General features: G+C 35.5%; 1 protein-coding gene across 1 annotated transcript; it reads right to left on the bottom strand.

The window, feature by feature from the left end:
* Positions 1–4,185: 4,185 nt before the first annotated feature.
* Positions 4,186–15,140, bottom strand: LOC121976376 (flowering time control protein FPA-like). Its single transcript, XM_042528513.1, has 5 exons — positions 14,975–15,140; positions 14,437–14,751; positions 9,212–10,530; positions 7,522–8,756; positions 4,186–4,386 (listed from the first exon to the last, which is right to left on the bottom strand). Exons 1-4 carry the CDS (start codon positions 14,975–14,977, stop codon positions 7,532–7,534), a joined length of 2,862 nt encoding a protein of 953 aa, XP_042384447.1. The 5' UTR covers positions 14,978–15,140; the 3' UTR covers positions 4,186–4,386; positions 7,522–7,531.
* Between the last annotated feature and the right edge of the window lie 850 nt (positions 15,141–15,990).

The following is a 15,990-nucleotide window of genomic DNA, read 5'->3' as shown; positions in this document are numbered from 1 at the left end:
ATCTGTATACTCAGTTTCCCCAGTTCCTCGTTGTCCTCTGGCTCTGTGTCATCCTCCGACTCCATGTCATCACCTCCGGCTTCGTGCCATCGCCTCCGGCTCTATGCCACTTCTGGTTCACTCTTGCGGGCCTCATATGCTTTACATTCAATTTTTTTGTTCTTCATTACAGTACTGTTTATTTTCTATTACCAGATGCTAACTTGAGTGTCGGAGATCTAGACTAGGATATCTCCTGGTCTATTTTCTAACAACCTTGCGGGGTACCATTAACTGAAGACTTTTGACACCTTAAGTCCTTCTCTTTTTGGGGGGTCTAGCGACTTAGTCAACATTGAAGACAACTCATCACCCTTCTCTCCCTCCCGATTTTGTTGACTCGGTCAACATCCCAGCCACATCACCGGCAGTTCCATCTATCTTAGCTTCCAGACAGGATCAAACGGTCTTATAGGCAATGGCGGATTCAGAAAAAAATTTAAGGAGATGCTCAAAAAAATAGAAGAGTCGTCTTCTTCTGCTTCTCTGTGACTTTGTAGTTTGCTCCGCTGCTCAAGCTTATCTTCCTCCTCGCCCCTTAGAAGCCTAGAACTGAGGCAGTCAGTAGGGGGTGTGAATAGAGAGTAAGGAAGGTATACTAGTAGAATTTCCAAGAGCAAGTGGGTGTTTCAACACACCTCCGTGCCCCTTGCCTCCGCTACATGATACCAACCTGAAAAAAGGTGTAGATGGCAAGAGAAGCATCGTAAGAATTACGTTGACTATCAAATAAAACGATAGCAAACTATATTGAAGCAACAATACAATTTGAAAGCATCCTTCCAGAGTTAGTTTAGTTAGTTAATGGAGGTAGTAATTTTTTTTTCTCTTTCGTATTAGTTATATAACACAGCAAGAATTGACAATGTGCATTCTTCAATTAATCGACCCCAACATGACAATTTTGTGTGTACTGCAGTCTGCAAAGCGCCTCAAAAAAAGATACCCATGAACCGTGCAGCTCTCCGGGCCCCACGAACTCTCTCAAGGGGGTGATCTCCGCGCTCCTCCTCAAGTAACAATCCAACCATCCCAACAGAAACCTTCATCATCTGCAAAGGAGTGCTCACCATGTCAAGGCTTAGTGGGCCCTATGTATTTTTTTGCGTTGGCTTGCACGGTAGATCCTTTCGAATAAGTGTTTTTTTGCCTTCCTATTGTATTAAAATTGCAGGGTAAATAGTTTAGGGGGTTAAAAGGGAAAATGACACTCTTCTACATTTCACGACCTTCTTCCTGCGCTTTTATGCACTTTTAAAAGAAAACCCTCAAATGTGTACAATATTATTATTTCCTACCCTTGTCCTCCTCCGCCCTCTCCTCCTTCCATGTGAAGATTAGGGTTAGGGTTGGAAGAGACCTTGATATCCTTCTCTCTCTCTCTTATCACAGAGGGAAAAACAGATGAGCCGTCGAAGATCCCACACTGCAACACGTGTATCTTGTTCCTCCTTTTGGTAGCGATCTCCTATTTCGCAGACCGAAGCGGTAAGCAGACGAGTCTTCACGGGGTGGAGAGGTTTGCCTTGTTGCTAGGTTGCTCGAGGCATGGGGCTCCAAGGCCAACCACTCCTCTTGGCTTGGCATCGCATGTGATGGACGGTCATGGGTCATCTCCCTTAATATCTCTACGAAAGACAGGATCTCTAAGCTTCCGCACACCCCGTGCCCCCTTACCCGCCACTGATTATAGGGACAGCGAAGATCACAAAGGTCGGCTACCGACAATTTGATGTTGCACTTCTGGGATTCACCTTTAGGGGTTGATAGAAAATTTCTATGAACTCCGACCCATCATCTTTAGGATTTGTTGGACGGTAAGAATGGGATAAAAAGTGAATTAAGGAAGGGTTTGGTTTTTTCTGTTCTTTCTTAAAAATAGAAATCGGAATAAGAATCATAGTATTGTGGATATGCAATATTAATTAAATATTTTCTATCGGAATAAATCAAAATTTCTATTTTTACCTTTAAAGAAAAATAAAAGAAAAAATTAGTTGTGAAAGAAAAATATGATGAGAGGAGAGAGAAAGTGTTTGATAAAATAAGGAGCAGAAAATATCTCTGAGAGAGAATAAAAAGAGAGAAAGTGATATGAAAGAAAAATTAAATAAATATATTTTGATATTTGATATTAAGAGAGGAATTTTAATTTTAAGTCAAGAGTATTTTTAAAATAAGGGAATATTTGATTGTTGAAAATAGAGTAATAGTTCATTGAATGAAGATATAGAAATGAGTCATTACCCAATTATAAAGATTCATTTCTTTATTTATATTTTTATTTATATAATCTAAATATTAATAATGATAATTAATAATTATTATTCCATTCTTTATTCTTATTCTTCTAAACTAAACGTCTCCTAAGAGAGTAACGTTTCTCCGATGTGCAGTGGTAAAGAAGCCGGCTTCTGAACGTGTATTAATTATATTTTGAAATTATTTGATTGACAAATTAGGATAAAGTTTTAGACATCAGAATTATGAAAACAAAAAATGAATTAAGAGATTTTTCTGATATTTAATAACAAGACACTACTCTTTATTAAAGCACCCTTGTAATTATTAAGACAGTTAATTTATCACAGAATAAGGACGTAGAAGGTATATTATTGTTAGGGGAGTCACGTTGCAGGAGTTCTACAATTCTGTAGTAATTTTGGCAATTTTAAATGGCAGAAAATTAAAACGACTTCCTTAATTATTCATTCGGTGAAAATGATATTTTTTAAAAATCTATTAAAATAACACCTGCTTATAATTTGTAATCCTCAAATTACCCTTTTATTTTATTATTTTTTTAGAACTAATCGATCTATAAAAATTTATCATCAACCACCAATAAAATTTAAAAAATACTCATTATTACCGATTCAGAACCGTCAATGTCCTACAAAATTATTCTTTTATACTCCACACTAGAGTAGTTAAAGTTTCTCCAAAAGGATATACTTTTGGCTAGAAATAGTTTTAGTTAAATTGCTCAAGATGATATAATTTTAATTAAAGTTATTACAAGGTGATATAAAAAAAATAAAAAATTGACTTTTGAATATGAATAAATTATACTGTAAATATAAGAAAGTCATTTTATCTATTATTAAACAAAAATTAAATGCTAAATCATAGATGTAGTATTGTTTTTGATAATTTTTAATAGTATACTTTTTGATTGGTAGGCGTCTTTTAATTTTCTACCATTTTAAATTAAAACATGTTTTTTTTTTAAAACAATAGACTCCATGAAATAAAAAACTTTCTATTCCAAATTTACTGTTTTTTAATTATATTTCTTTTTTCTCAATGTTCAAATAAAGTAAGAAAAAATATATTAAATCAAGTAATATTGAACCTTGCCGATTGATTCGGTCCTAAAAAAAATTTTTCCCAAAAGCCCAATATTCCATAATTACACATCCCATTTGACAAAAAAAAAAAAAAAACCCTTGCAAATATTTGAATGACAACTTAGCACACATCCAGTACATCATAACCCTGAAGCAAAACACTATTGGAAAGTTGCATACAACAAGGTCATGGGATTTCATGGGCAGCTAATTGAAGAAGGCTGACGAGGCCCTACAACGGTGAAGTTATCTTCATAGACAACTTGGACACAATTTTGTATTATTGATTTTCGTTAACCAAATCACTTCCAAATGCTGATTTAATAATATTATTATTATTATCATGATTTAATCATATTTACCCAATTATTTTTTTAAGGATTATTATAGTTAAAATATTCAATAATTTTTATTTTACATTTTTGAAAAGTAAAATTTTATATTTGATTTTACATTAAATTATGCTGCAAAATGATTTCCCATCACGTTGCATTTAAAAAAAAAATGTTAAAGAGAATATGAAAATCTTGAATAATCGTAGAGAAAATCATAGGGAGGGAAGCTTGGTAAAAAGAAAAACAATATAAGAGAAATGTTCGTATAATGGAAAAAGTTCTTTTTAATGAAAGATTAAAAAAAATGAAATTTCCTAAAAGAAAATTGTTGGTTCAAAGGCATGACTTCAAAGAAGAGTTTTTTTTTTTAATTTTTGAAAATAAATTTTGATTTGTGAGTAAGATAGTTGATGATCATCAAAAGTAACAAGGAATCATAAATATATTTTTTTCAAAAAATCAAAATAAGGACTAGCTTTACGATTAAAAAAGAGATTGTGCTTCATACATTACCTTATCATTAGTTGCATAAACACGATCCAACGTCAAGGATGGTAAATAGCATGAACAAACTTGTATGCCCCCCCATGGCTTCGAGAACAGCATTGGATGACAGAAGTCCTGAGGCCTCTGGACTCTTGAACATATCAGTATGCTTTAATCTGGTCAAATGAGCAACAAGATTCATAGTAATTTTTGCTCAGAACAACTGAAATATAGAAGTTCATGTAAAGAGATGTTCATCAACCATACAAATCCATAATCAAATAGATTATTGATAAGTATTAGTGTTTATGAATAATAAGTCCAGGAAGAAAGTATTTTTATTCGGTTAGATACGGTGGCTAACCACGGAAGCATACAGGCTGCTGCTTTAGAATGAGTCTAACTTCATCCTCTTGGTTTGGAAGACTATGCTATCTTCTTCCTTAGACTTGTAAGCCATCAATTCTAATGACAAGCATTCTTCCCTACACATTTTTAGTGATGATAAAGATTTTCTACTTCGAATATGAACAATAACCGTCATTAAGGAGCGATAGGAAGAAGATAGAAAATTTTAATAGATATATACAATAATAACAACAAAATCTTATCTCGCTATATGAGATCGAATATATGGATCTTTCTACGTATTGAACTCTATCCCCTACTATATCGTCATTTATATTTAAATAAATTTTATTTTATTTTATTATTACTAATCAAATTTTTTTAAAACTTCTTCTTACTTGTTTGAGCCTAGCTGAAACATTTATTGGTAGTACATATCCATATCATTTTAAACGTTTTTAAACGTGTCCCCAAATTTCCCTCAATAGGTACAATCCCAACTTTCTCTCTAGTATTTTCATTTCTTATCATGCTCATCCTTATATACATCCACCTTAACATCCTCATCTTTGCAACTCCTATTTTCTATTCTTATGCTTAAGTCATAGTAGCTCAACATTCATTTTCATATAACATAGCTGGTCTAACCATCGTTTTGTAAAAATTCCCTTTCAAATCTTAGAGGTATTTTACGATCATAGAGAACATTTGATGCTCTACTTCATTTTTCAACTATCCGGCCTATATTCTATGTAATACATTTCTCTCAATCTCTCTATCCATTTGTAAAAATGATCATAAATATTTAAAACTCTCAGTTACAGACAACTCAGCATCTCCTATCGTAATAATTGTCTCATTACGTCTAATATTACTAAACTTAAATTTCATATATTTTGTTTTTGCAATACTAAACCTAAAACGCTTCACTTCTGACGTTTCTCGCTAAGATTCAAGTTTAATATTTATTCTTTCACGTGTCTCATCTACCAAAATAATATCATATACAAATAACATACACTGTGGTATTGTATCTTGGATGTGTCTAGTGAATTCATTCATTATTAATGTAAAAAGATAGAGACTTAGAGTGGATCGTTATGAACCCCTATGTTTATGGAAAATGCTTCTGTCATTACATCTTTATACATATCTTTAATTAGTTCAATAGATGCTATGTTAATACCTCTTTTTCTAGAATTCTCCATATAATTTTCCTTAAGACTATCATAATTTTTTTCGAAATCAACAAATATCATGTTTAAGTCTTGTTTCTGTTCCCTATACTTTTTTCAATCAGTTACCTAATAAAATATATAACATCTATTGTCGACTTTCCAAGCATAAATCCAAATTGATTTACGACAATTATTACTTTTTCCCAAAGTTTCATAGTATGAGTCGTATAACTAATTAATTTAATGCTCCAATAGTTTATATAATTTTGTACGTCTCCTTTATTCTCCTTTATTCTTATATAAAAGAACTAGAGTACTTACCCTCCACTAAGCAGATATTTATTTAGTTTTTAATATCAAGTTAAATTTCCCTTAATGCGTGATTGATTTAAAAACACTAGGTTGATTGGTCGCCCACTACGAGTGCTTCCCGATTTACTTTGGTGGCCAGTCAAAAATTTTTGTAGGGTTGGACCGATCATTCCTAGGATTAGTCGGAGTAAGCTAGATACCTGGTGCCAACTAAAAAAATTAGAAAAAAAATATACATGACTCCTAAAATTAAGTGGTAGAAAAAGAATTGGACGTAAAGTATATTTAAGGAGAGGATAGAAGCACAAATATAAGGAGAAATATACGACAACTCAAATACGACATGAGATAAGATAATATTAAAGTTTAAAATAGTAGCCAAGAGTGTACTCGGTGAATCAAAGGAGTGTGCACTACTAAATAAAAAATATTGATGGAGGAATGAGAAAGCCCAAGAGAAAGTGAAAAAAGACAACTAACCTATAAAAAATTATATATTTGTAAGAACGAGAAAAATTTTAAAAACTATATAATATCTAAAAAAGAGACTAAGAAAGCAGTGAATGAAGTTAAAAATGAAATTTTTGAATACTTATATCGAAAATTGGATTAAAAAAAGAGAAAAAATATATTTACAAAATAGCTAAAGTTAGAGAGAGCAAGACAATAAATCTTATCCAAATAAGAGATATTAAAGATGAACACAATAAAGTACTAGTAAACGATGAGAAAATCAAAGAGGAACAAGTATTTTCATCATCTTTTAATGAAAGTTAGATTATCAACTTAACTTATGTAATTTAAGTGGATTAAACAAGTATAAAAATATAAATTTTTTATCATAGAATTCAAACTTCACAAGTAGAGCAAGTTTTAAATGGTAAAATAAAAAATTAGTTGGAGGTATGGAAGTACTGAATAGAAATCGATACCTAACTTATGTTGAATAGTTAAATTTTCTTTAAGGATAACTTGTAATTTTATAAATTTTTCTATCATTCTGCCTAACCATAAAAAAGTTAATTTATGATTTATTATTTTCATTTTGAATATGACCAAGTGTTCTTTTCTTTTCTTAAAAAACATATTAGCTAGTATAATGTCATATGTCATCACAAAATCCAATATAGTTTTTCCTTCATTATTTTTTGTTCCAAACTCATAACCCTGATGCACCCTAATAGAACAATATATTTGGAAAAGAAATTCATGTATGCAATTAATGCATAATCAAAAAAATTAAAGCTACATCTGAGCTAACACAGCATATCGTTCTCTTTTGCTTTAACATGATTCAAATTCCAACTGAAGATTCTCGCCCTTTTGAGAGTTAAATGCATCAACACAAGTTCAATTGTTATACCAGGTTCTCTAAGGTTATTGTATGTTAATTAGACTAAGTTTCTACCCTAGATATGGCAAGCTATATATTCATTGAAGTGTTACGAGTATGAAGATGCGGTAACTGTGTACCTCATCCAATCTACGGTTGATCGGTAGATTTTGATTGTTGCTGGATCTGTTGAAGGAGTGCTGCTGCCAGCTGCAGAGTTGCCTGCAGACGCTTCTGGGGATCTGCTTCTGTTTCTTCTTGTTCGTTTTGGTGGCCAGAGTTTGTCACAGTTTGCACTGAAGAAACATTAGATTGTGGCTGATGGTTCTGCGGCACCTGGTTGACTTGGGCACCTAAAGAACTAGAAGGGAAAGCCGAATACATGGGTGCCACAGAGTTCAGAGAATGTGGATCTGAAGCCTGGGAATGCATCACTGGAGTGATGGAATGCGAATTGTCAATTTGCAACAACTTTGTCAGTTTGTTCTGACCATCTGTCGATATGGATGGTACCTGACCTAACTGTTTGTACTGTCCCAGTAAGGCAGCAAGCTCTGTGAGTTGCTGCGGCTCTAAGGGAAGCGGCACATTTGAGGAAACTTGCAATTTTGTTCCCACTTGTGTTGGGAACTTGCTATTGTGCAATGGAACAGAGGAAGTTTCAGGTGCATAATTGCTTGAAGGAGATCCTTGCGAAATCTTATTGTTTCCCAGATGTGGGTCTGCTGTAGCACTCCTAGCTATATGTAACGCGGCACTTGCAGTGAAACTCCCACCATCAGAATTTGGAATATGCAGTTGACTAGAACGGTTTGGTGATGTTGCAGGATTTAGAGACCACCATCGGTCATGTCTGCTAGCCTCATGATAGTTAGGTAGTTTTTCCATTGGTTGAATAGATCCTGAGTAAGGAAGATGGTCACTCAGTTTCTGTGGTGGAGAATAAGGAAGTGGGGGAGGTAGAGGTGCCATTGATGGATTGGAATAGTTCTGACTCTTAGAGAAAGTCCTTAAATCAGGGGATCTACGATTTGCAAAGGGTAGCTGTTTTGCTTCTGTGACTTCCAGAGGTTGGAGGGAACTGAAATTGTGCTGAAACTTCAAAATGACACCAGAAATGCTCACCTTCCCAGGTACTTTTAGAACTTGTTGAGAGAATTCTGATGGTGGCACTAGGAATAAGGTAACCTTCTCTTCAAGCTTAGCAACAGCTGCACGCTGCTTCTCTCCCAGATAATGCATGAATTCATTATAAAAAGTAATATCTGCGTCAGTTTCAGGAACAAAAAACACCACCCAGGAACTGGTGGCCTGGTAATAATGGTTTGCGAGCATATCCAAGCTTGTTCTAGCTGTGCAGTTTAAGAACTCTGGCCTGTAGTGAGGTATAAGTGTTAATGTGCACGGTTAAAACGAACTAACTTGGATATGCCCTTTCAACAAAGTATACCAAAAAAAAAAAAGCAAGCCTATTTCTATGAAGTATACCAAGGGCATAAATGGTAGGTAAAAGAAAGAATTAGCAGTAGAATAAATAAGCGAAGTATGTAGAGCAATCAAAAGTTGAGAAAAGATGAAAAAAATGAGCAAAGTAATAAAAAATGAAAATGTTTCTAACAACACTAAGAATAAAATAGCTACTGCCATTTAGTGTATAAATCATCGTATTCAGTTTTTAAATGTAAAATTGGCTAAGTTCCAAAGAAGAATAAAGTATAACGTTAAGGCAGTTTTTAAGATGCAAAACCAAAGAAGAATAAAGTATAACGTTAAGGCAGTTTTTAAGATGCAAAACCAAAGAAGAATAAAGTATAATGTTATGGAACTTACAATATAAAATCTAGGACCTTTCCCACCGGAAAGCAACGCACACGACAAACTGGAGTACCTCCCTTTGAGATTGTACCCTCCCACTTCCAGTCCAATATCCGTGGGGGCTGATGATGCTCAGGAATTGGTTTTTGCAAATTGGCACTATCGAAAGGAAAGGCACCAGGACCTGTGTTTAAGTGATCAAATAGACTGCGTGAGTCATCCCTATCTGCAAAAGGACCATTCATGTTCTTCAAAGTTTGAGGAGTCAAATAGTTATGATCAAAAGGAACCGACTCATAATCTTTATTCAAGGCACTATCGTAAGGCAAACTGGGCAAGAATTTTGTCCGTCCAAAATCATGTTTTCTTTGATCTAGGTCAGAGAATGGATATTCTGGAAGTTCTCTGTCAGAAAATGGATGCACCTTTTCCTTCTTATTTGATTGAAAAGAATATGGATATTCTGGAAGTTCTCCATCAGAAAACAAGTCTACTTTTGCCTTCTTAGCTGATCGAAAAGAACCATCCTCCATACCCAAAGAATCATCTGGAAGTGGACTTCTCTGTCGTGGCTCAAAAGAAGCATCACGCCACCATCCAGCTCTCTCTGCTGTAGGACTTCTTCTGTAGTGACCACAAAGTTCTCCTGGCATCTTTCTTTCTGAACTAAAGTCGTGAAACCATATGCGTTCATTGTTGCTACCTAAATTGGATCCTGGAACTGCATCAGGTCGTATAAGATTTTTCCCTAAACCGATGAACTTTGTATCATTAGCTCGCAAAAACTTTGCATCTCGAGGAGAAGTAAGAAAATCTCCAATATGACTGTCATAATCTCTACTCCGTTTAGAAGGTTCAACACTACTCAGCCCAGATAGTGAATTAGATTTAAGACGCTGACTTAAAGGAGCATTGCTAAGGTTCCTCTCTGAGTCGGTTGAGTCACTTTTAGCAAAGCATATATGCACACGTGGATTGTTGAATAATTTTCCGTGAAGAGCTTCTTTAGCCCTGCAAGCTGCGACTATACTTCGGTATCGTACAAATGCATAACTACGACCACGAAATGTAGAGATACTGATAATTTCACCAAAAGGTGAAAAAGCTCTCCTTAAATCATTTTCTTCAACATTGAGAAATACTGGAAATCCTATCCATAACACAGCACTAGGTTCTGTGCTATCATCTCTTTTGTTCTTTTCATGTGTTTTTTCAGGACTTGGGCTATGAGCTCTAGAATCTCTTCTAAGCAGTGATTCTCGCTGGTCAACAGAATACCTCGCATCTTTACGCAGTGAGTATTCATCATCCAGTGATGAAACAGAACCTCTGTCCTGTGATTCAACATTCTAAATAAATAAATACGAGAGAGATACTTGTTATGCACTGCCTAAACTAGCACGGCACTGAAGTCTTTCTTTATCATGAGTGCTATATTGAGACACAGTAATTAGTTTAAAGATAATGCTCAAATGTATGAAAATAAAGGAAAAATTAATTAATTATTCTCTGAAGAAGAACTACAATAAAAGCAGCTATTGAAATTCGGCCAAGTAAGCTTAAATAAATTTCATGAATATATGTTGTTTTCGGTCGGAATTGCACCCTCACAAATGGAATGGGGTGCTTGCCTCCGTATATGTTCTAGAATATGTGGGTAGGCCATTGGCCTTTCCCTTCCTCAAAAAGGGGGAAAAGCATGATAGAAGAACTTGTTATAAATTGTAACTGGTGTTCCTGGGAAGCCATATATGAACATCCACCATATTGTATCATAAACAAACAAATGCAAGGTTGTAGAAAATTACATACTTTGTTAATAAAACTTACAATACAAAATAGCAGTACTCAACTACTAATACCTTATATCTTACCTTAATCTTTGTGCAAAAGATATTAACTGCAATGATAGTTGGAATTTGACATTTGAAGCATGCCAAATAATAAAGGTACAGCCTTGATGATTTACTGTATCAAGGAGCCACACAAAGGGGACAGTCATGGACCACATGTTGGTCGCATTAAATTTTTGAAAATTAGCAAGCTACTTGCTTAAGATGGATACTTTGGTGCGTTATGCTCGTGCTGTTTCCTTGCTCATGCATCAGCAACAATTGCAGCTATTATGTTTTGTGCTCTAGGACATGGATAAGCTACCAGATGGTATTTCAACTAGCCATGAGAGCATACCTTGCAGATAAAGGAAAGTGTGGTACTTTGCAAACAAAGATATACTATTTGTGTCACCCTAGTTTAGTCGCACATCAACTTATGGGCTAAAAATGGAGTTTATAGTGTTAGACGAGTGAGCCACCATTAACTTTAGTATTTTAGATAAATTGTTGGACCTAACAAGTTAATATGATAATTAAAAGCATGGTTTCAAATCTCAAATACAGTATTGGTTTAGGTCGCAGTTGGAAAGATGCTAAATCATGTATCAATAAATCATATATTCTCTAACTCAATAACATAGAGTTATATGTGTAGTCTCTCATCAAAATATTTTTTTACTCACAATTCTGATCAGTTCCTATCATGTATATATGTCATGCACGCTGTATGATGATAATTGTGTAACATGTATCAGACTTTGTATCATCTGTAATGAGCTTTCTATAGCCTGTATGAAACTTTTACCATCCAAAATCAAGTAAAACAAGATAAACCTGCTAGCTATTACTTGTTTTTCTCTTGTATGAATCCAGATGGCTAGTAGGGAATGTATGTCACTTTTGTAATTTGATACGACAAAAAATTTAAATGAATGAATTACAATTTGTATCAGAGCAAACCTTGGCAAAGTATTTGAGAAAAGCAGTTTGTGCAATGGAAGAGGCAACATTGGCTATAATTTTGGTTATTGACAAAAATGCAAGGCTTAATTGGCAGAGATCATGAAAATCTCGTGTAGCCCACAAAAGTTGTGGGTTAGTTAAAGGACTGCTAGGATTGGATGAATGAATGAAATTATTTTCAACTTGAATTTAGGCAGTTTGACAAATTGTTGGACCTAACAAAGCTAATGGACCAGTTCTTTCATTTGGGGTTGTGACATTCTAGTTTAGTCTCACATGAAGAGTTTTGTTAATAAAATAGGCTTATAGGATTAGATGAGTCAAACAACTATTAACTTGGGATTTAACATTTTTTTGCCAATTATTGGGCTTAATCTATGACGGGGTTGATCCTTACAGCACACAGAAACTGGAAGGTTCTTTTGTTCAGCCTGCTTTTGTGATCAAATATGAACCAAGGGTCTGAGACCATCTTATTAGTAAAGCATAAGAAAACAATGGACCTATGTCAATGCCTTAGGAAGTAGAGCATTTGCTACTAATCTAAATATTAGCATTTCTTATGGAAGTGGGCATTCTTCACCATTTACAGAGATGCGCTAAAAATGGAAATGCAAAAATATCTTAGACAGAAAACCATCAACTAACCATTTTTTGGTATTAACAAATTTATGCCCTTAAGAGATCAAATTATAAGAGGAAAAAAAGCATGGTTACTCATTATTAAATATATTTGATAGTGGATAGGGATTACAACTTGAATACCCCTTTGTTTTTTTTACTTTTTAGTCGTAATGGTTGACAGCATAGAATAAGAAGATATTGTGTGTTGTTAACTTAATGAAAAGTATAGCAGACGTAGATAGGATTTTTCTGATATTTACATTGTTATGGTTTTAAATTTTGTTATTTGAATATTTCAAGAAAGATTTGTTTAGACCAATCTCAGGTTGGTCACCCCACCAAATCATCAATGTGACCCACGCACTGCTGCCCAAGGAACGCCTACACCGACATCCAATCTCTTCCATGAGATCGTTTCACACCTTCTGTGTTGCCTTCACCCACCGACCTTGTCCTGCTGACCTCAGTCATAGGTGATTGCCTGCAGTGCCTCTGCAGAAAAGTAGTTTGTTGCACCACTGGAGCATGGAGCAGAGGCGGAAAGACAAGAAGCAACGGTAGCAGGCCAGCAGTAGAACCGGTTGACATTGCTCCCTGCTCTTGTGGAGCATCAGAGAAACAGCTCCGCTGGAACACCAACTCTGAAGTGAGCAGCTGGTGTGAAGCTATCGAGGGTTGCATCAAGACCATGAAAGACGGAGCCGTCCAGGTCAGCAATGGTGGAAGGGTGGCAACCTTGGAAGCACAAGGAATGAGAGAAAAAGGAGGGGGAGGAGGTTCTCTCTCTCTTCCTATGTAAATTATGTTTATCAATTTCTTTGTCTTCCCTCAATTTCTTTTATCATTCCAACTTCCTATCTTCCCTAGTTAATGGTTTAAGCACTTAATAAACACTTTTTTACTGCAGAGTTTGTTGCACGTAATGACAAATCATGATCATATTGTTAAAACATTGTGATAAGAAATGGGTTTCATTCCAATGCCCAAAAACAATATTCCAAAGCCCTTGTATGCTCTTTATTACTTGTGTATATAAGTCCTGTGTGATAGAGTATATATAACTTCGACCATAGGGATTAAGTTCTAGTTGCATAGCTTCATAATAATTTTGTAAAGCTTTGTGCATTCCTTCAGATTGAGCTGATATTTGTCACAGCCATTCATTCTATAATAGAAAATTTTATATGCTATGACAAAAAAGTGAATCAACAAGTTTAGGACTATAAGTAGTTCAAGTTTGGAGATCCCAATGCAAAATCTGGAATTTAAGAATAAATAACAGTGAAAAAGAGAACTGGCTTGGTTAATAATGAAGATGATCAATTTTTCTTGTGTTTTTGCATTATCTTGTTTCCCCCTTTCTCAGCTATGACTGTATCTTTTTTCATCATTTGACCTTTACCACTTCTTGATTGAGGCAATTTTCTTCTTCACTACTTAAAGAATATTTTAAGCGTGTAAGATTAAAACTATGATCAAAAGTTTCAAATAAATTCACGGCATTCAAAGGCTATCAAGTTAGAAGGAATGATGAATAGTTAAGCAAGCATTCATTATTCTGAGATTAGATGAGTGAAAGGATTCAGAGTTGAGAGAACCTTTTGTTTTCATGTACTAAAATCATCTACAATATTGAATAAAATGCAAAGCAGCTGACATGTGTTGATATTACATCTTTTGATTTTTTTTTTTTAGATATTTAATGTTATATTTTAATGGTTTGATCATTTACAAATCAGTTGAAATTTCTCTTTGTTTAAATCCTACGAGATAAAAGGTGTGCATAAGCAGCTGATGACTGGGATTTTCATCACTAACCTCCTTTGCAAACTCGATCCTAAGAGGATTCCCAGCCACAATGCAACCCTGGAGACCTTTGAATGCTATGGTCGCGTCGTCCTCTTTCTTATAGTTTACAAATGCATAGCTTCGGCCAGGAGTGTAAGCTATGTTGTCAATGTCCCCAAACCTCAGGAAATGCTCGTATAGGTTATTCTGGGAGACACGACGGCTCAAGTTTCCAACCCACAGGTGCCTCGAAGGAGGAGCGACGTCCCACCCACTTCGCCGCCCCTTCTCCTCAAGCCTGGGCATGCGGTCACTGTTTGTCCTGTCCCGTCCACCTCTTCCCGTCTAAAATGGAAAACAAGCGAAAGCAATCAGAATACACAACTGTTTGAAAAAAAATCCAACAGCATAAAAACGAAATGGGCTGGAATCGAAGCTAAAATTACAACTCTAAGCATCAAACGGAGTTTGATAGTTGAAAACGAAGCTAATCTACCCTAACGGAAGGAGGAAAAGCTGCGAAGACCCGATGGAAACAAGTACTCGCATCGACAGATCGAAAACTAACCATTTGCGTTAGGGTTTAGGCGGAGGCGATCGAAGATTGAAGCTATGGAAGAAGCAGCGAGGTAAGAGGAGAAGATCCAGACTTAGATTGTCGCCGTCGCTTTGAGCGGAGATCGAAGAACCGAAGGCGATCGAGGGGGATTTGGGATTTTGGCAGCGAACACGGCACGATATTTCTTTTTTAAAATGCCTTTATATAGAGGAAAAGAAATAAGAGAAGGGTGATGGGATGCATCTCGACCGTCTATAAAATTGGCTGAGATCATATATCTAATTAGCTGTGTAAAACGGACCTGGACGCCCATCCATAGATCCGGGCCGGCCCAACACGACTCGAGTCGGCCAAGCCGTTCTGCTCTGCAGGTTGAGCTGGGTTGGAATGGCTCGGCCGCTACTATAGGACTCATATTTTAATGCGCACTTTATTATCCGGTGGTAAAAAAATAAACTCGCCATTTTAACGGCCCAGGGCAATTTCAAATGGTAAATCACGGGTTTATTCAATTTTAGTTGAGCAATCTCCTAGGAAGGACCCGAAGCAGTTTTTTTCCCGTCAAAATTGAATCATACTTTCTTTAATGGCAAATTCTGTCTGAGTATCAACTCAGTTATTAGAGCCGGCTCTAGATTAAAATTATAAGGACTTCTAGTCAGGGCTCAAAAAATACTAATATATATGATCTTATTCGAAACGAGCTAAGATGATAAGTTAGGATGTAACTATGCAGTTGATGCGGCGGCGAAGATTACATGTAGCTCTATAAGAAAATAAATATCAATGTCGAGTTGGAGGGGAATTTCCGACGTTGACCCTCCGACGCTCAAATTAATATCCGATGATCTCAAGAAATGGGAACTGTAGCAAGTAGATGTAGAAGACGAAGTTACACGTACCTTTCCCTATAGCTAAAAACCCCCTTTTATAGTGTCAATTTGGTGCTCATGCATGTTTTTCAAGGCATAAGCACATCTTCCTAGGTGTCCTAGAAAGAGACAGGTCAAAAAGTATCCTTTACA

The sequence above is a fragment of the Zingiber officinale genome, chromosome 4B (genome assembly GCF_018446385.1).
Source record: "Zingiber officinale cultivar Zhangliang chromosome 4B, Zo_v1.1, whole genome shotgun sequence".
Lineage (NCBI taxonomy): Eukaryota > Viridiplantae > Streptophyta > Magnoliopsida > Zingiberales > Zingiberaceae > Zingiber > Zingiber officinale.
This window is presented reverse-complemented; position numbering and strand designations above follow the sequence as displayed.